This window comes from Amphiura filiformis, chromosome 14 (genome assembly GCF_039555335.1).
Source record: "Amphiura filiformis chromosome 14, Afil_fr2py, whole genome shotgun sequence".
Taxonomy (NCBI): Eukaryota; Metazoa; Echinodermata; class Ophiuroidea; order Amphilepidida; family Amphiuridae; genus Amphiura; species Amphiura filiformis.
The window spans coordinates 39,648,846-39,671,713 of NC_092641.1; the positions used below are offsets into that span (position 1 = coordinate 39,648,846).

Sequence of the window (22,868 nt, forward strand, 5' to 3'; positions counted from 1 at the left end):
TTCAGGTATCCACCTACACATAAAAAATACCGCAATCCAACTCTGACTACTTTTGTCTCTACATTGTTAACCCTCAATGGTCATAATACTTTGAGTTAAGTATGTCAATATCAAGTTTGTCTGCGGAATTGGAAATCATACAGCTAAGATTAGTGTTTATTAAACCATCGCATTGATTGAAATGATTGAAACATTATTACAACTCTATAAGAAACTGAAAATTCGACTTCAGACTGATTTTGCTTGTTCACACAACACAGTCGATGAGCTATTGTCATTCAAATGAATATCGACGTATTCATAGTTTTACTCACACAACATGAAAATGAAAATGCTGTAGAAGAAGTGATGTAAGAGGAGTATTAGCATAGCATTGTATGCAGCCTACTTAGAGTGCAGGACAATATATTCAAGGATTTTTCTTTTGTGAAGCTGATTTTTTATTTTGAATGGAAAGCTCCTAAAATAGCCGTTACAAGATGCAAACATTATCAAAGTCGTGTTCGTTTGTTGTTGTTGTTGTTGTTTGTTTTTTCATCTCTGGCTTAAATTTAGAAAATTAAAATCTGACATGCGGCCGGTTTAGAAACTTGCTTCGCTCGCTTGCGCAACACATTGTCACACAAAATTGTGTATAACTATTTGAAAAGGTTCAGACCATTATATTTTATGCAATAAATAAGGGCACTATTCGCCATGTGTATCAAAATCATGAATAACTATTCTAAAGGGTTCAGACCATATTTGGTTTGCAATAAATAAGGGCACTATTCCCCATGTTTATCAAGAAGCAGTAATACATTCTTTAATTGGCAAACATTTTCATCTCACAACCCAGAGAAGATTATTACCTTTCCCAGAATCCTTTGCAACATAATACATCCCTTCATTTCAACAAATGACGTTCTCTTAACTTTGTACATGTTTCATTCACAAATACCCGATTATCGTGCAATGTTCTGTGAGTGTCTAGACAATATGTTTTAACCTAAAAGGAATTTTATTTAAGAGAGAGTGACTTTTGAGCGTTGCTTTCATCACTTTCTATGCCCGAATTGAACATGGTCTAAATAAGGTATGGCGACAGTAAAAAGTGCTGCCGAAATACCGACCGTGCTGCAATTTACTCTGAATGTCTAGAAAATATGTCTCAACCTAAATCTGAAATCTATATAACCACACACAAAAAAACCTGAAAATTTCAAATAAAGAGTACTACACACATGTAAACTAGAGGTTTAGGATTTTATTTATTGCTCGCAAAACAGCAAAAAAATATTTACAAGCTGAGTTGACAAATTTGTTGCTACAAGCCAGTAGGAAACTACATTCAAAAAGCAATAATATTCTACAGTAATTTAAAGCAATAATGCGTTGTATAACAACTATGTTATTTCTACTTGATGCAACTAGCGAATACTTAATCGTATTCGGCTGTTCCAGTTAAAACCCACACCACTCTAATGAAGGAGACCACTCTAATGAAGGAGATGACCTCAATATCCCACACAAGGAGTGTATATTTCAAATGCAGACACCTTCGGGTACTAATAAATTTACACTCCCTGTGTAAAGATGAATGCCATGTCTTTCATATAACAGCGGTACAGTGGTGTACGGTAAAAATTCGATAATACGCATGTGTGCCTATTAACGTGTTGCTCGGACAAGAATATGATTTTATGGTAGTTTGTTAAACCTTTTCTTCGTTTTTTCTTTTCTTTAAAAGAAAACAAATGAAAAAGTTTAACAACTACCGTAACATGCACATATGCTTATTATCAAATGTTTACGGTATATGGATTTCATCTGGAAATAAAAATACAATATTTGGGCTATGATTTACAATTAGGTACGCCACCCACGCCATTCTCACAATATTCAGAGGGCGTATGACAGGGGTGGTGTATCAGATTCCAAAGTGGAGACCTTGAACCAGTTATCTTCCAAAGTAGAAATGCCGTATCTACAATACGCATACGGTATAAGAATAAGTTTGGTATCTTATTTGGGAGGTAGATATTTTGAATGAATGAAAATCCAAATATATTAATTAGTGGTGAAGTGTGACTTTCCTTTACGCGAGTGTCGACTGCGGACATCAAGTTTCCAAAAAATGTTTAAAATTCAAAAATGTCAGAATTTTACATTTTATGACCATATTTGGAATCAGCTTGAAAATGCGTTAAAATGTGTACAAACAAGCCTGATATTGGTTCAGTGGTTATTGAGATAGCTCATGATGTTTTGAGAAAATATCGCAAAAATTGGAAACTTTATGTTGAAATGTGGCTATAGCATCAAGAGCATTGACTAGTTAATAATTAGCCATAGTCATTACAAATAGGAAGATTTATCATAGTTATAATTACTGAAAAAAATAGCCGAAGAATGAAGCTATGATCATGTCTATCTGTGTCAGCGATGGTATCGAACATTGAGTGTGGTAATTCATGAAAGCCGACTTTGTCATGTAACTTACATTAATCACATGACAAATTATTTCTCCAAGTATTTTGCGTTTCATACGACTAATCTAAATTACACTACAAACGTATCCATGATAGAAATATGTGTTATATTCTTGGTAAATTATTTTTCCAGCATTGGAAAATTGGTTTCATATTCTTGGCAAATTATTTTTTCAGCATTATAAATCATTTTACAAACTTGATAAATCTTCCATTATAATGATTTTTTTCATATTAGTCGAATAAAACACTTTTCATGACTAATCAATATTGTCAGTCAACCACTCTACTCACATAGTAAAGAACACTACCTGCTAGTAATTTGCAAAGCACTTATGGCATTTTTACTTTGGAGGGAAAATTTCTGAACTATTCGTCAAACTAATCAAAGCATGGGGAAAAGAGACACTAGTCTTAAATATACGTCGACTTCTTTTATGAACCAACAAACATGAAGTGTGAAGAATTAACAATTACACACACACAGGGGTGTGTCGTTCTTTGCTGAAAACATTGAATTATGTGCACCATCAACAAAAACAAAAAGACTCTTATCTTGATATACTTAGATTACACTTATCTGGATTTTTAAATGCGCAGAACATTTTTGAATTAACAGATCACAAAGCAACAACTGTGCCCATAATGTTATAGAAACACTGTAATTGTTACATAAAAGAAAAATTTAATTTAATTCCTTTGATGAATTATTTCCCAAATTAATAACATTCACTTACATCTCTTGATAATTGCACCATTGCGAGTACATTGGCTATACCTGTTTTATATTACTATATTGAACGAAAAATGAGTAATGGTCAATATAAATTTGTGACCACACCCTTTTCCCGCATATTGCCATTTCTCAATGATTGTCAAATATAAACGCATGTATTTTCTTAAAAGAAAAATGTATAGTAAATAGTTCGAGTAGGTTACCTAGTAAGGCTACCATAGCTTCATAAGTATTATACACTTATAAGTAGAAATCTAAGGAACACATTATTTACATACTCTGCTAAAAACAGAATAAAGGCTTACGGTTATTATTCACTCAGACCGTTATTGGGCTATTCCTGTTGAAATGCACACAACTCCTATGACAGATTTAGGAAATATCTCCCACAAGCAAGGGGAGTAATGTAACTTGTCAGGGTTCATCATTTTGAAACCCAGACTCCACTACAATGGCTTCATCTATATCATTCCACAACTGGAGTAAGTATTTCAAATGGATGTTACCCAATTCACAGTGTTTATTCTATTCAAAATTCACACTCCCTCTATGGAAGACTTTAGATAAAATCTTCCACAGGTATAGTGTGGATTTTAAATGGAATAGCCCGTTATTGTGACATCCATTAAAGATTCGTTAAATGGATCCCATTTCTATACTAGCTCAGAATACAAACAAATCTCTTAATTGAAAATGTGTACAGAATGTCATTGACCTGTCTTTTTAAAATACAATTTCTTAAGTGAAGAAGACATGTACTTCCTTTGTCCTGCCCACATAATTAGTGATAAATGACTTGAAGTATAGTTTTGGATTACGTACGAAATAAAGTACACGTATTACGCACTAATTATGTACTACCATTTCTATTATTTTAATGGTAGTAAGCACAAATAAATTCGCACCACGCCTCTGAATATTTTTGCCTTTCCCTCTTTCCAAGGAGAGATATTGCTATATGCCCTACATGTCACAGAATTTGGCACTGAATTTTAAACGACATAAAAAGAAAAAATGCGTTCCGCAGTGGAATCGAGCATTATTTGTGGCATATTCATGATACAAAATAAATGATAAAACTGAGTTATTTATTATCATAACTTTGAATTTCATACAACTTTTAAAACAATGTACCTCAAATGAATGTCAGGAATGATATTAAAGATTAATGCATTGTTAATAGCTGTGACTTGAACTGACGCAAGATAGCCACAACGATATTTCTTCATTAATGTTAATTTTGCCGCGATCAAATGCTTTCCAGCAACCGAGCATTCTACTCACAAAGTCATAAATATAGACCGTGCAATGTGGTTGGTTATTGGGATATTCCAATTGATATCCATATAACCCTATGGAATACGTTACAATACTCTCCCAAAAAAGGGGTTTAGATTTGGACTCATCCATTCAGGTAATCCCATTGGAAATTCACACTCTTAAGGTTAAGGTGTGTATTGATTTCAATTGGAATACCCTATTGATTTCAGTTGGAATACCCTATTGGTCGAAACCCAGGATAGGACAGACTACATTTCCATGCATGCGTGCGGCTCATAAGGAATACATCATGACACTACTGGTGAATACTTCCCGCCAGTAGCCTCAAGTTGTGTATGTTATGTCACAATTAGGTGACGAAAAAGACACCAACTCTTATGAAAATGTCAATTGACAACATTATCTTTTCTAACATTATCTTTTCTTAGTTGCTTCTAAAATTGATTCAATCGCGAAATAAAATCTGTTTATACAATAGAAATGGTCGTTGAATCTTCTTCCACCTCAGTCTGCATTTGTCATTATTTCTTACTTCTAATGTACATGTAAAATGACAATTAGCAAGGAATTTGATATACCAAATAACATAATAATTACAAAATGAACACGACAAACAATCACGTCTCGGTAGATGGTCTACTTCTTTCACAAATTGATAATTTATTGAACATGTTGAACATAATACGCCGTATGTTGAATGGCTTAATGATCCGACCACTACTATTATGTCTACTGTCTTAATCACATTAATTATAGTAGTGTTTCGTTCATGTTTATTTCCAGTTTAAAACATATTTTTAGTAAATCATATTTTGCCTTAATTGTCTTTCAACTTTAAAGCAAAGCAACGTAATCTAAGACAAAAAGATTGATAACAGCACCATACCAATTATTTTCTATTACATTAATTCATCTGTTTTGTAGACAATATGTTTCTTCTTCTTCACAAGTTATTATAATGACATGAAGTACTCGTAGCCATGCAAATTTTGATTTTCCAAATATACCATGGAGTATATTATTGGTAATACCCTGACAGATGTCGAGCGCAATTGGTGAATCATTGACAGCTAGCTAGTTGGTTAGTAGATGGTTGCGCTGAAGCATAAAGAAGCCGGTGTATATTCAACAACTTTTAGCCAGTGTAGATGAAATAACTAATGGGTTCGTCCCAATCCCTCTGTAACAAGGACAGAAAAATAGTAAATAAATTAACAATTGTTGATTTAACACGCGAACAATTTGGGAATCATAAAATAAAGCTTTCACGAAGGGTGACGAAGAATTGATCTTTATTTGGAAAGAGGGGTGATTAACGTGATAGGTTGGGACATTTTCGTTGGCATCATGTTTGGTTTACAACGGGAAATAGCTACTTAACAATATTTTCTCTGCAGAAAACGTACCCAAGGTTAAGGTTTAAGTAACCATCATAAGGATTATATAAAGTTGCATTTGTGGACGCCGGCCGCCAATCAATAACCCGTACGAAACTCGGGAACTTGGGTCAGCGACAACCTATAAAGTATGGCAAGGCTTGTGGATCAACGTCTAGGCATTGTGGCAGTGCTTAGCACACTGTAAATCACTGCGCTTTTACCCCTTATTCCTCAGCCGAATTGGCGGGTATGTGGTATTAAGCAAAGCGTACATTTTCCGCTAGCGGAGTCGCTTTGTATACAATACGCTGTCAAGCAGCGCAAGAGGCCAAAGTAAATTTACATGAGCAAGGCCAAGACGGCGGATGAAAATTTGTTTAATAAACTTCTACGGCTACACATTATGCACTCGATCAAATTCGTCAATTTCAAATAGTTATAATTAAGTTTAGTAAAATCATCAGTATTCGGAGAAAAAGTCCAAAATTATCCCAATTAACAGATTTGGTATTTATAGCCCACGCTAATTCAAGCGAGGGGCGTCATTATTTAGTTAAATGCACGCGCAACTGGCGTCATAATTTTAGCCACCGGCACAATACCTATACTATACACTTAGATGGTTAAATGGTTGGTAATGACGCATGCGTGTTTCAAAGGGTGACTCCATTTGCATAGTCACGTATGGTTTGGAAATGCATTGCTAAATATACTTCTTATTAGGTTGTAGGCGTAGGTGGGTGTGACTTATGGAATGGGAATTTTGCTCCAATAAACATGCTCATCAAGATGACGTTATCGAAATGATAACGCGGAACAACTTCCTGTGATCCAATCACTTGGTGGTTACACGTACAACCCGTGATATTATATTCCAGATAGAAGCAATGACCAATATCGATGGTGGTCACTGCTTCTAGAACATAATGTCACATACTTCTATGCATTAATTGTGTTACTGTAAATTTTGTCCAAAAAGTGATTTGGCCATTGTAATTGACCTGGGTTGATGAAAAAAAAAAGAACTTTGACATCTGGTTGGATTACAGTTACGCGACATTTGAACTCTTCTTTACTTCTGACTGAACCAATCTTTTCTGAGTCAAACATCCACACTTGTCTACATTAGAGCGATCTCAAAACATTTTACAATCCAAGCAAAATAATAATAATAAAGTGCTTTCTTTGTTTATCTGACTCATAAGTCTGTGGAAAGCGGAATAATTTATCCGACACTTGGCTTTTACCCCATCCTCTTTAAACATCCACATCTAAAGATATGATTATACATAAAGAAGAGAAAACCCTTAGTTGTTCCACTTTTCAATGTACTTAGCTTGATATATTCTTCTTTGTATAGAAATTGGACCCGGTAAATTATGGCTTGTCCCAGTAAATTAACTGTCATTTTAAAACCAAAGCTCTAAAAACGACAATTTTAATTGGCTGATATCATACAAATATACCTACAACCAACAGAAAATATTTTGGACTATCACTTAGTCAAAAAATACTACTTGAAATTGTAACATGTTTGAGATACACTCTAACGAGTTATTATACAAATGTTTCATTACAGAGGCACAACAACACAATATCACAAGCAGATGAAAATCACGAGCACACCGAGTGTCTGAATATGTTAACTGTACAATAGATAACCACTCCTTGATTATTAAAGAAGCGTTTCTCAAGTACAAAGAAAGTGACTTAATTTCTTTTTCTTGTGATGAGCGCATCAACACGTCTATTGGTTAGTCCTGTGAGTAGCATCGTGCAATGAGCATGCGTGCTATAACTGTAACAGTGGCTTGGGGGAGGGTTTTAAGTCCATAGAAAGTTAAGAAATGATGGCGCTGTTCAAGTAACACTGCAAGTACATGTAGAACATGCCAATAAAGACGGTAATGGAGTTAGAATGATTTGAAATTTCTGATATCGTTGTAAGTGTCGCAACTACTATGACAAATTGTTGGTATTATTTAATTTACTTTTTGACTATTATAATAGGGCATTGTTTATACTCCTGTGCTTTTCACGCTGCGATACATGCAGCATGTTTGTAGTATCTAAATTATGTGAAGTGGTACAAAGCAGTGTAGTGGTATAGGGAGCCTCCAACGGGGAAATGACTGTTCCTATAAATTGTAAATGCTATTCGCCATAATTTGAATGTGTTAACATTATTCTATGGTCACATATTTATTATCTGACGGTGTAGTAGTAGTTGTGATTTGTGCAGAACGACAAATAACAGTTTGCTATCAACCGTCTCTATTATGTTAACAGGTGACGTATTTCACGCGATTCGCTGAACGCGAGTAGCGAGTAAGACAGAATGGGAATTTAATAATATAATACAGACGGTTTATAGTTTAATTATATTCGGCGATATGCCGTGAAGTGAAACCTAGCTTATGTTGTTAACTACCCGATGGTATCAAAAATCATCATGCATCAAAAGTCATGCAATGGTACAGACTAGAATATAATGCAATACAGTTGGTCCATGCAACAAATATAATAAGTAAAATAACAATAAATAAACATAATAAAAGATACATTTGAAATGATATGAAATGACGTGGTTTATGTAAATCAAAGTTATGAGATTTTAAATCTGAATTTATAACTATAATGTAATGAGATAACCGATTCTGAATTCCGTATCCAATACAAATGCATGCTTGCTTGTACAACCTATCCTATAAAATGGCGTAATAAATACGGTTGATTTGCTCCTAAATTTTGTGATCAAAATAGTTATCTAAACCATACTACAGCAGCGATATTCAGCTCTCCAATACTTTTGTTTTAAATGTAAAAGTCTGAGAGCAATTCAGCCCTTGGTATTATAATGACCTGCTCAAGCGAAATGAGTGAAAAATTGCAAGTTTCAAGAGCTTTTGGCTGCTGAGTTCCTTGTTTGGTGCACACCTGGACATGTGCAGCTAGTCGTATGTCCTTTGTGAATGCTCCATTGTGCCCCATTCACAGATGATTCACCATGGGCTTGCAAAATTCCTCATTTACAAATACCATATACTGCGCACAAAAAGTATTCGGACACTTAAAACAAAAGCAATATCTAAAAGACACTAAAACTAAATTGCAAAATAAAGTAGTCGATAGATGGAGAATTTTGTTCTGGGTACTTTTTCTGCTCAGTGCGATTTTATTCCACTACATTATATGCATTTGACACAAGCTCGAGTTTCAAAGGGAACAAACTTAGATACTTCCTCCTTCAAGGCAATTTCTGCTACCTTTTATCACGGGTATCGACTGCTTTATTTGGTAATTTAGTTTTCGTGTCCTTAAGAAATGCTTTTGTTTTAAGTGTTCGATTACTTTTTGAGCGCATTTTATAAATAATACCAACTCAGGAGTCAAGGGGTCTCAAAAACATAAACTGGAAACTCAAATCTCATTTCGTGGGAGCAGATTACGTTAGGGATATAATGCACTATATGTATATTTGTATTATAAAATGATACCTGATGATTGCTACATGCTTGTAGCATGAAACTCGGAGTAGTGGCCATGATGTGTTAATTAAACTTAATTAATTATTTTATAATTAGCTCTACTGACAGTAATGTTAGTATTGAGCACTCTTGTATAAGGCCTATGATAACTTTTTCAGTGGATGTATATTTGTATTATATATAACTTAATAAGGTTTTGAGTTAAGGTAAGGACTAGGGTGGGGGTAAATAATGTGTTAACAAGTTGAGTAGTGGCTGTATGTATTTGTATTGGATATTTCAAACGAATCAGTTGGATGAGATGATGGTCAGATGAATTTGATCATGATATGATTTAATGTGACTTGGAACACGGGGTAACAAATGCATAAATTTGGATAATGTTTTGAAATCACAAGCGTTTGTTATATATGGCATGATTTACGTATACATGGCCACATTAACAAAAAATGAGAGAATAATCAAAATCAACAATGATCTTGTTAATGGGTGATTGTCATGGATCGCTTTATTCAACAAAGTTTTTCACAGATGTTCAAACAATTCAGATTGCGTAGGCAAATGGACAATATGCCCCTTTTATTATGTTTGTTCTCTCCTAATCATGTACAATTCTTATAAAAGGGACACTTCTCGTTACTCCATATCCTCTATATACGCATTATATTTTTGTTTTTATTGGTATCTGACCTTTCATAATATCCCATGGGTAAAGAAAGTGTGGGTTTACAGTTAACCCGTTATAAAAGCTACAATAACACCTATAAAATTGATGGAATGGCTTTATAACCACTACCCCGAATATTAGACACTTAAAACAATATATATAAACATTTTAGTTGTATCAAAATTGTCAGGTCCTTGTGGTTCAAAATTTAACTCTAAAATGTATTATTTATGATTCAAGGAGCCCAAGCATGCATGGTCATGCAAGTATATTTACTAACTACAAGGTATTTAAACGCAAAAATATGTATGTTACGCTTTATTCAACATGGATCAATCACTTTTCACCGATTGAACAATAAATTGATTGACACCAGAAGCGGTATCAAGCCCGCTGGGAAAGCCAGTCCCTATGCAGCGACTGTAAGAATAATTGACGAAGCAAAATCATGTAACAACGCGATCTTCATGCTATTTCTTCCGCCCCATTCCCAAGATAATATAATGATACATGTTTTATATAATACACAACGAATGTACTTCCACACCTTGCCGAAATGATTGTACATGTAATGATGGAGTTAACGGACACACCCGCAATGCCTTTGATAGTTACGCTGCAGTGTGCGCAAATTGTGAAACCCTTTGAGTTGCTATAGAGGATGCTGCAGGAGGATGCTGCAATTTATAATGGGATACGCTGGTTTCCACATCTGGATTTGAACATCGTGATCTACTCTGCTGGCTAGTGACAAAATGCACATGTCTTTAGAAACATGGAACATAACACAAAGGATATATTTATTTAGTTGATGGAAACAATAAAAAAGAACTTGGCTTGGATGTCATAATTGAATACATTTGTCTAATCAAACTGAAAATCAAGATATCCCAGGTAGGTTGGTCACCGTGTTCCGTCACAAATATGTAATAAGCAAGTTTTCAACTAAAGATTATTTATTTAATAGATAACTTTGCATGAAATTGTTGCATCGCAGTTTTCAAGTACCGCGTCTCACTACTTACTGCATAGAGTGTTTGCTTTGGGGTCCAAACTAGCTAGAAGTCTAGGCGGTATAGAATAGTCGGGTCTTACAAAAAGGCCAACACTTTTTTTGATCCTGCTTTTCTACTATGTAATCCTGATGGAAAAATTGAAGGTCATATTTTTATATAAAAAAAAGCTTACCTGGGGGGATAATGATAGATCATAAAGACATCAAAAATGGGCACACAATTTGGTTGATTCGCTTGATCATTACATTACTAAACACATTGATACACATTATTTTACTATGTGATTATGTCAGCGAGATTTTCAAAATCTATCATTAATGGGGGTAATAAACAAAACACAAATCAACAAAATTAAAAAAATAAACTACAATTTCAAAACATAAGCATTTGTCATAGTGGCAGATCTGAAAGCAAATTAATCGTGAATAGAATGATTTCCCACTTTTGCCAGATTTGTCAATATTTGAAACGTTGGCAACCAAATGCAAATCAGTGTTTAGTGATAGTACCATATCTTGTTATGCAGTAGGTGTTGTTATATTTATAAATACAGACAGCTCGTTAACCAAATACATATTCATTTCGTTTGATATACACCGTTCAAGACAGCCAGTCACTTAATATCTTATAGTATAATATATTATTAGGTTATATAGTAATGGTGTAAGAAAAAATAACAGAACAACACGCCTTAGAGTATCAACTACAAGTAACACGAGAGGGCGTTGTTTTTTGCCCTAAGTGCTCAATATTGGCATATTACTTTATTTAGAGTGCTTAACATTAAATTTGGAAGAGAGGCTTTGTCGAATCTAAACGTTGCGTATATTTTGATCACTGTTCAAACTGTATAACGTGTGTATTAGTTACAATATAAACTGGACTGTGTACATCACAAACAATTGACTTATTTTAAAAAGAAATCATTCCATTTCACGAAACAGCAAGTGTTTTATCTGCAAAAGAAACCAAAGTCATCTAAACAGTGTCATATTAGAAGCTGCATAGTGTGTGCCTAAACACAAAATGAACATTTATATGACCATATTACATACAAACAGCTTCAACCCGACGATTAATAATACCTGTTATCTTTCTATTTTGTAGAATTTTACTTGGCACCGTGAAGACCTAGTGAGGGTACAAGTTGTTATTAATATTGTCACAATATTTTTGACGTCCATGTATTAAAATTAAAATGGTTTAGATTAGAAAAACTTCTAAGATGAGGGTAAAATCTAGAAACATATTTAACTAGAACTAAGTAAGCATAAAAAAATGTCATCTTGTAAAACACCATAGATTAGCGACAAGAATAAGTATGAATACAACGAATACAGGCAGTTAGTCAAGTAAAAAAGGATGAAAAGCAGCAAAGGAAAGGAAGGGTGGAAAAGAGGAAGGGGAGAAGGGACGAGAGAGAAAAATTAAAATAACATGATGAAACAGCACCGAAGACAGACTTGTACCAAATGGAAAATTTATAAAAACACAAATTAATGATTCATATATTCTAAAGACAACGGTTAGCAATATTCTCAAAGAGTGTCAAGTATATCTATCTTGTGTTTTGTAAGCCACTTGTATTGTTTGTCAGTCGTTAGCCCAAAGATAAACTTTTAAACCTTGCGTAATAGATACGCGGCGAACCGAACTCTCTTTGAAAAATCTATATTCCCAAGGAAAAACGTATTATCTGCTTTGGTTATTACTATAGCAGATGATGCCTTTTGCTTTGGAACAGACTGATTGCTTCAAAAATAACTATACAAACTATAGTTTTTTCGACTTATATAAGGAGGAAAAATCAGACTCATAACACTGTGTAATTTGATATAGAATGACGTGCACCCAGTTGGGCTCAGTCATACCGCGGAAACATGGCATGTTGCCTCAGGGGATCGACGCTAATCAGGTACCGCGTGAGCAAACTCAAAAATAGCGTAAACAGCGCGAGCGTACACAAAAGAAACTTCTCGCGTAAGATAAGCGATCTCGCCAGGTCTGTACGCTGTACCGGCGTCAGCTGAATTCGAGTACGCTTAGAGGGCACAGGCATGGAAAATTCCAATAATGTGTATTAATAATCTAAGGGCTCAGTGCTTACGCTAGTTGTGAGTTGCGTAATGCATGACTGGCGCACGTGTATGGAAATTTACGCGAGCGTGAGTTGGGACTTAATTGACGCGCGCAGTAACAAAAGCCGATATAATTGTTGCCTTATATAAATCAAGCAAACTTTATGTGGTTCGCATCAAACTACTGAATTTTTACATTGCGGGCAAACTGATACAGGGATACCAAGTAAAATGGCAGTATCTGATTCGTAATATGTCGTAGATACTGCGTTATAGACATTTTCAAATCAAACTTTTCCAAAGTTTATTATGGATGACCCCGTTAACAAACCCGCAACTATTACGTCTGAACACAAATCTGGGTGAAAGACACGGCCAAGCGTTGGATATGGCTTGTGCAAGATTTTAAAATTTATATCAGTATTGTGAAGACCACACGTAGACCAATCAAATGTGCCGCAGACGACAAACATTTGCATTTTTCTTTCTTTAACTGTCACATTGTGACGTGCTAATTCAATACGTTATATTTTCACTCAAAAAGGGTATGTGATCCCGCTTGAATCATTGTGCACCAATTTCACCCCCTAGCTTACTGAATTATACTACGATTTGATTTGAAAAGGTCTATTACTTGGGAGGTCAGAATTGTCTCCATGTATAATTAAGCTTATACATTCAACGCGCGATCAGAGGCACTTCACTCCGCATCACGCGCTTTAAATACGTGGAAGTTACTGTCTCAAGGAACCCAAACTTTATTTAAAAATCAATATGTATATCCAACTATATCAACAACTCATGTTTGATAGAATCCAATTTTTTGCTCAGTTGTTGAGTTGTTCATAGTGGTCTAAAACGTTGGGTAAACTATTCAACTTACAGTGTATACAATTTAAAAGAACATATCGAGGGTTTAGGAGCAGAAGGTCCAATTTACAATAGCTACCAGGTTTCATTTTTTAAGATGTATTGCAGCAATTGTCAACATATGTGTAGGTCAGCTATTGCACAAAGGGCTTTCATGCCTTAAACCCTCTAGATGAAATATCAGGCAAAGTTGGAACAAATGGGTATAGCATGCTTGGAAATATAGGAAAAGATGTAGAACAGGAAAGTGTCTAATATCTAAAGAAGTAAAGAATATTTACAAACGAACAAATATTGAGTTTTGAAAACAATTCTGTCTAACTGGATCTGCAATGATAATAAAAATGACCATGCTATTCGATAGCTATGTAAAGTTAACCCCTGGTTTTGATTTCGTAGGTATATATTATGCCACCAAATCACCAAATCACCATGACGACTGCATAGAGTCAGTTTTCTCCCAAATTTCGTGTATTAGCCTAAAACAATAAAAGTTCATATTCCAGAAGGTCCACTTTCATTGTTTTAGACTGGTAACCAGCTCTGATATGTTCTAATGAATCACGGATCTATCATTCCGACTTACTTTGCGATCTCCTTATCCTTTAGGCCCGCCTAAAAGCAGGAAAACGAAAAAGTCAGTCAGTGTTATTTTTCTTCTTTACAGACATTAGAAATACAAGAAATTGCTTACTTCCAAAAAACTTCAAATATTTTTCGCATACATTGTGATCTTAAATCCACTAACGATGTAAATGTCCACGCGATTCTAGTATGCCGTAGCTATCTGTTCCAACTTTGCTTACGATGATATCGTGGCATACCTTCAAGTAATGGTGATTTGGTTGCATATATTATTTCTATCGATCATCAAGTCATTGATGTTAACTCCCAGAAGCATAAAAAACCGCGCCAATTCGCCCATGCGGTAGGTCAATTGATATAGGCAACGATTACGAATTTCTGAGATTTAAAAACGGGCAATGATAATATTATTGAAATGGTTCTAGTTAAAAAATCTAAACATCAAGGTCAATGTAAATGGTGAATTATGTATTCATTTTCTCAACCAAACTATATTTAGCATTAATTTCAACAACATCTTGAAGACAATTCAATTTACATATTCATATGTTTTCGGGAAAATATAATATAGTAAGTTGACAAGCGTACACCGTCGCCCACACAATGAGTATTAAGTGACAAATGGGTAGTTTTGAGATATTCCGGCTACTGAGTTGTTCTTTGCTTGATGCGAAGCCTGTACAAGCCATTGGTATGTCCTTTATACGAATGCCCCATTGTGCTCATTCACATAAGACGTACTATATTCGCCGTAGAAGTGGTGATGTAACATGATTAACTACCATAGGTTAATTTTTTTTTAATATATCACCTGCTCTACAAGCACCTGCACATATGTACGTATGTCTGCAATCATATATAGATTGAACAAAGTACCGCTCTTTTCAAAGATACTAATCTTACAGATGCGAGTGATCAGTATGACATGAATATTCTACAGAATTATGATTCAGGTCTTTATCCCTGTTCTGTGACATATATGGTTCATAGCAGAGGTACCGCGTGAGCGTACTAGTGAAGTACGATATATGCAAAACTTGTTTTAACCTAATTGTTATGGTAGTTAATCATGTTACATCATCACTCCTACGGCAAATAATGACTTGCAGAATGCCCATTCAATAGCCATACAGGTACACGTCAAGAACACCAACTCATCAGTCAGAGGATCTCGAAACTACAAACATTAGACTATATACTCATTCCGTGGAAGCATTCAATTCATTCTCTGATTTGGAAGATTAAAAAAGAAAGGTACGTACATAATGTAAGCAAAGCAGCCCTCCAATACAAACCGCAGTATCTGACTTGTTATTACCACTGGCAGATACGTTGTATTACGTTGGGATCAGGATGATTTAATAACATTTGTCACCTAAGTTAAAATGCTGCATTAGTGTTACTTATATCTACGTATGAAGAGTTTGGTTCCAAAAGGCGCTTACTTCAAATGCTGCTTTGTGTACAAAACATTTTAAGATATTCCTAAGTAAGCAGTAACCTTGCTAATCTAATAACATTGGACCACTCAAATAGTTATAATAATTATTCGTTTATCTTTAAAAAAATAATTGCAAATCTCTCTAAGAAGAATAAAGTAATAAATATGTCCAACATGTCCAAAAGGCGTTATATCCATCGGCAGCTATTTTTAAACTGTGCATTGGGGAATTTTTAAGGGATAAAATATGCTAGAGTTATATACAAACATATCCATTCCAATCGTTAAACATCATTTAAACTTAAAAATGTTAAAATATACCAGAAAATGTGACACAAGGCAGCTATTGGATTTAGCGCCTTTTGGAAACAAACTTGTCAAATAATGTCTTTTACTTATAAAGAAGAACAGAAACCTACACATAATGCTTTGACATAAACACAACAACACCAAACAAACAAACACTAACAACAATACTAAAACTAAGAATTATGTCTTACTTCTGCAATCGGTATATCTCCTGCCACTTGATGTTGAAAATCTCATGTCACATGTACATACTTTGCCTTCAGTTAAACATTCTTTATATAAAAATGAAAAAAATAAATAGACAAGACAGTTTGTTAGAAAGTTAATGAGGGATTATATTTGAGTTATGAAAAGAAGGGCATGTACGGCCCAGTTTTACTTTAATTATGCCGTTCTATTTAATCATCAATATCGAAATATAGTTAAGATAATTTTCTGACAATGAAACTAACTATATGTAAACTGCTTCGTGTCTAGCACGAGGAATCGATATCTATAGGGCAACACTTAAACTAGTTTTAAAAGATTGATGGTAGGTAGTCGAAATCTTGAGATAAGCAAAAACGTCTATGATCACAATAGGCGAGTGAACTGTACGGATGGTGTACGGGTGTTTCTAATCTTTCCTTTTTTTTATCATTATTATCATGTAAATCATATTTCGTGTTTAAAGTTTCACTGGGATCACTTCTGATGAAAATTAACGGGAATCTAGTCATTCACCTTTAAAGAAAACTTAGACAACTTATGAAACTCGTCCAATATTATGATTTAAATCGTTACCATGGTTACGTTTTCTTCCATGAAGGTTATTAGTTCAAAATTAATTTTAAAAAAATGTAATGTCGTTTACGTCATATGGCCACCACGATACGTTACAATGATCGTTTTAGTTCTCCTGACAGGCTCCTAGAGAATGACCCCATCATTCATGGTTGAATGAACTTCAATCAATCCCCTCAATTAGCTTCCAATCACCTATTTCGTTTGCTAGCGCTATAAATCAATCGACTATTATAATTGACCCCTTCCAGCCGGTGATGGCGTTTTGGCTCGGCAAATACCAATCAATCCGGAATTCGCGAAGAGGAAAACTGAAATCGTAAGAAACTTTATAGATGCGTTGACATGTGTTTATATTTAGTACGCCCTCTGTTGCTCTTTTATTCTACATGGAGGCTGTTCATTTCCTTGACATGAACTTTCGCTTCAAAACTTGTAATATTAATGCCTTGTGTCAAACAGCAGATCGTCCTGAATGTTGTCATGTGATATGATAGGTCCACGGTCTATAATCACCTCAACTGACGCCCGGCTCCGTACGACGACGATCACGTGATTTCCTTAAGGACAAGGCATATGCCTATATAAATATACAGTGAGCCAAAAAATTAAGGTACCAGTTGTGTTCACCCCTGTATATCCTAAATAAAGACAAATATGTCAAAATTAAAACAAGCAGCTAATATCTGAACTCGTTAGCTCTGATTCAAGACCTTATTTGTTGAAATTGGTTGAGAATTAAAGAAACGGTGATCTAAAACCTACCGAGACGAAATCAAAAGTTGCACTTTTTGTGTTCTTATCAATGAAAGCACGGCGCTAGTTTTAACGTGCTATTCAATGGAAGCACGGCGCTAGTTCCTTTGTTCGCGAACGGTTTGTGTACAAATCAATAGCGCATGCAATGGAGGAAACTGCAACTTTTAAAGTGACACCTACCTTGGGATTTGGGATCGTCGTGTCTTTAGTTCTTAAACATTTTCAACAAATGAGGTCTTAAATTGGAGCTAAAAGATGCAGCTATTGGCTACTGGTTCCAATTATGACATATCTGTCTTTTTTAGGATATACAGGGGGTAAACATAACTGGTACCTTATTTTTTTGCTTACTGTACAAAAAATTAATCAAACGGATCTTACTGTGAATGAATTTTGTTTTCCCTCTTTTTTCATATGGTACAATCAAATCTGCAAGTGCGAGTTGATCTGTTCTTTTGTCATATGGTTCGTATTCTTCTAAATTCCATGTTTCAAAATCTTCATCGGCCGCCTGTTACAAAAGACAAAAGGTAATAACGGTTAGTCACAAGACACTAAGCAGTCACATATATGAAAGACTAGTTCATCGTTTGTTCGACAATCTACGCCATGATAAACCCTTACCCTAACATTAACGCTAATCCTAGCCCTAACCATATCGTAAATAAATCTTTTTTCTATCCTAAATCAATAGGTCTGGCCCTATATGCGTATTTATTATGGCGGCGTTAGTCTTTGTGAAGTCTTTACATGTGTAATGCGTGAAATGCCTGATACAAATTTCACTGAACGTGGATAGCGACTGTGGCGGCAAAAAAGGCTTTATCTGAAAAAAAAACGTCCTCTGTCCTCTGTCAGTGTAAATACAAAGTGATGGCTCATATGTATACGGGATGTCGTCAGTATGATAATATTACAACGATTATGCAATAAACTTTGTTTGCTCGTCGATTTTACAGCACCAATATCAGAAAAAAATCGAAACTTTACTGTGCTCAATATATAAAGTATAAAAATTTGAAGCGATGACAATAGACAATAAAAGAATAATTACATTTAAGAGCAATTAACAAGAGCAATTATTAAAAAAAAATCGGTATTTATGAACAAATTCCAATATCATGTGAAGTGGACTGCTGCATGCTGCCATCATTGTGATAATAAAGACTCGTTGTAATATTACCGTAATAACATATTAGCGCCATCACGCTGTTTAGCTACGTGTGATTTTGAGAGCGGGCGAAAGTCTCTGCTTGAATTGAAACAGGAGGAGCATTAAATTGACGACTGCGTCCTAAAACATTTCGTGTTATTAGACACCAGTGATCGAGGAGCGGTCGGGAAGTGGGCGAATCAAAAGTCAGACGTGTCACGCTCCTCACCTATTTAAAATTGTCACATCACGATTTCCCACCCGTTTTAGTTGTCAGCCATTCCACGCAAAAGTAATTAAAGCATGAGAACCCATATATATCCCCCGTACATACAAGAAAATGGAAAATAAATTGTCCATTTTTACGGCCAGGCGAGATAACCGAGTCCCTCGTTTAGGGTATCAAAAACAGCAAAAATGGGGCGGGGGAAATGATGTCTTAATCGCACATTATGTTACCGACAAAAATATGCCGACACAATCAAATTAATTAATGTAGAATTTTAGGTGAAAATGTATTAAAAACTCTTCAAATGTGTTCGTTGTCATTGGTTTCCTTCAGTCCTCTTGACTGATTGCACCGTGGCGGTTGTAGGTATGTTCATCACGACTCATAACAGTAAAACACTAGCTTAGGGTTTTAAAACATAGTCGTTTTGGGTCCTTTTTAAACTTATGAAAATTACTTTTTGAAAGTCCTTGTACGCGGGTGATATACAACTTGGAAATACAGTACACCCCACCCCGGCATGAGAAGTATAAAAGCATCAATGATGTTCTGTTGATCGCATGATGCAGTCATGTCTACAGTAGAATTCATCTCGACCTTTGCAGGACTTAACCCCATTAAAAGCTATTAAACCAAGATAACACTCATTGAAACAGCTCAACTGATTAAATCGGATCTTCTCTGGTTGTGCACAAGTGACTGTTTTCATGTGCGATATCGCAATAAAGCTGGTATTCATAGCTTCAGTTGGGTAACCGATTATAAAGGAAACGAAAGGAAACAATGTTATGTGTGGCTTTGTTCACGAAATCAGACAATGTCGTGCTTTTTGTAAACCAGCATTCTTGAAAATGAGCAACATAATGATTTTTGAGGCTAAACACGGTTTAGAAATAATTTCTTCATATTTTTGGTGTTATCTGTCGTTTACATGTCCTTCCTAAAACACAAAAGTACGACCCTCTCCAAACACCTAAATTAGCTAAAAATTTAGGACATGTTACAAAACTTTATTTTCTAGAACCTATTTGGAATAATTTAAATGTAGCTTTTACCGGTTTTTTTGTGGCATCCTTCAGAAGTGAGCGGTCCGATACCAATATTTTCGGTCAAATCTCCATTCAAATAACACGGGGAGTTGGCTAGCTATGCCTTGCCCTCACTCATATTTTACAAAAGTGCGACCATTTCTGAACATCTAACCTAGCTGTAATTTTAGGTCATGTTAGAGAAATATATTTGCTAGAAGTTTTGGAGAATAAATAAAATATTGGCTGGTTATTTTTCACACAGTGATGTTAACTAGTCAAGTGTCCATTCTCCCAACATACATCATTTGTAGGGGTCACGCGTCAATGGTGAGAGCACTGTGTATTGTGTATAGGAAAACGGACAGTAACTGCAGTATGGTTTGCCGATATAGCGACAGACATGTGTAACATATCTAAAAAAGCGAACATCAAATGCATTGCATTACAAGTAAAATCTACTGCCACCGAAAGTATATATAATAATTATGTATATTTCCAAAATATTACTAGCGCCATCAGTTGTTGTCAATATATCATTTGAATGGAGGGCGAGAGTGTCTGCTTGTATTATTGGAAGTAAAAAGGAGGAGCTTAGTCTTTGAATCATACCTGTGCTACTATAACTGCTACTAGAAGTATAACAGATGATACTATTAAAATCGCCTTTGGTACCATGTTGGTGTCTGTGTGGTGTTGTTTCTGAGGAAAGAACATATTAAAACAAAATGTATGAAGGTTATTGTTACCATTACATTCCAGTTTTATTACAGTATTGTATTTATTACATTTAAATAACAAAACGTAACCTCTTGTTATATAGATAATTGTGTTTGATTGGTACATTGTCCATTTTTTGGAAGAAACGGTATAGTTAATGGTACGTTATGAAACCTATAGAGTTAGTCCATAATAATATATAAAACAAACAAATAAACCAATATATATATACTCTGTCCAGGCGAAATTGATACGCAACATCTATATTCCATTTGTGATATGCTTTAATTTACGCCAAAAAGTGTAATGGTGTAAACTATAAGAACACACGTAGATTCAAGTGTTTGCTTTAGTTCTCGTTTGGTTTTTGCAAATTGTTATTCTACGGAATGTTATTTACAGCTTAACGCACGAACTGACCAAAACGCTTAATTCATGTCAACAGTCAACCTCCTCGATGTCGATTTACTAATGCAACTTGTAATAGACCCACTCCAAACAATAGTCCAAAGTTACATTCCCGAATGAAAATCTTGCACGAGTGGACCAAAAGAAAAATAATCCCGGGAACAGTTGTTATAATTGTGTCAAATATATACATCCATTAAAAACTTCCTAGCAGGTATAACTAAAGAATTGCACCCACATTGGTCAAACATGCACATTTTAATCAATATGTCTACTTCCAAAACACTATAACCTGATGAACGGTAGTGATGGAATTGTTAACAGGTGTCAACAATAATATTTGTACTATAATTTACAGGTCACGCAATTACTATATAAATAAATTAGTGGCTTCCCATGATTGGAATTACATCAGATTATAAAAACTTTACAAAAAAGACACGATTTCTTTGTCTGCAAGTTAAAAATTGTAGATTAAGGACTGAAATTAAAATACTGTATTGTGTAAACTCGTTTGACCTTGGTAAAATCTCATGCAGATTTTAAATACACATTTTTTTTCTTGGCTCGCAGAAGTTAGTGTCTGCGTTGTGTTTAAACAAAAATGGTTAAAGATTAAAAATAGTTTGATCACTCATAAGAACAAAATCTAAACATATCAAATATGCATTGATTAATGGCACACTGACCTATTAACAATTAGACCGATTTTCAGTTCTGGTCATTATGTGTCAGAATAACAATTTATGATAGCAGGGTAATAGAGCTCCATTGAAAAATAAACACGACAAAATTCTGCTGACATTAGTCTCTGATGATATGTTATAATGTTGTGGAATTTTATGTGGGGCAATATATTCGATCAATCGCTGAGAGGAATGATCATAATGATTATTTGCGATCAGCGGACGTCGAAACATTAGTACATGATTAGATACTCGTTGACCCTATCTTTGTCAAATAATACTCAAGATCGTGGCGTGGTGGTTGGAGCGGCGAAGCTGTCACAATGAGGCTTGAAGCGGCTGTAGTTTCTCTCCCTAATGGTAATATTGCTACAAAGCACGGACTAGCATCCCTACAAGCTCCTCTGGGTCCTACGGTGCCAGGTCCGTCCCTCATAATGTTTTCATCTCTCTGTCCCTTTTGTCCTTGCCTGTGTATCTTGCGATAAGTATTAAACCAGATATTTCCTTACTGCATGGATATGGGTTGCTTTGAATCACAAAGAAAACACAATTTAACTGAATATTTACGAGTAAATATTACAGATCCTGTATTTTTAACTGAATATTACACACTCCCTGTGTAGAAGATAGGGGGTGTATGGATTTGTAATGAAATAACTCATTGCAGCTTCATATTGACTTATTCAAGCCTCGGGAAGCTAAGAGTTGAACAGATTACCCATCGATGAACATCTCCGTATATTTGGTAAACTCTGAATTGCTGGTAGTGTTGAATGAT

The 22,868-nt window shown here is 35.0% G+C and overlaps 1 protein-coding gene across 5 annotated transcripts; it reads right to left on the reverse strand.

The window, feature by feature from the left end:
- Positions 1-1,231: 1,231 nt before the first annotated feature.
- LOC140170076 (uncharacterized) lies at positions 1,232-20,982 on the reverse strand. Of its 5 annotated transcripts, XR_011861477.1 has the most exons (6): positions 20,886-20,982; positions 18,245-18,374; positions 16,513-16,593; positions 14,573-14,601; positions 12,124-12,169; positions 1,232-5,668 (listed from the first exon to the last, which is right to left on the reverse strand). XR_011861477.1 is itself a non-coding variant. In XM_072193396.1 (5 exons), the coding sequence occupies exons 1-4, from the start codon at positions 20,949-20,951 to the stop codon at positions 12,150-12,152; spliced, it is 297 nt and encodes a 98-aa protein (XP_072049497.1). In that variant the 5' UTR covers positions 20,952-20,982; the 3' UTR covers positions 1,232-5,668; positions 12,124-12,149. The 5 variants fall into 5 exon arrangements, 3 of the variants coding, with proteins under 3 accessions (XP_072049497.1, XP_072049498.1, XP_072049496.1); XR_011861476.1 differs by lacking the exons at positions 12,124-12,169; positions 14,573-14,601 and adding an exon at positions 11,048-11,163; XM_072193396.1 differs by lacking the exon at positions 14,573-14,601.
- Between the last annotated feature and the right edge of the window lie 1,886 nt (positions 20,983-22,868).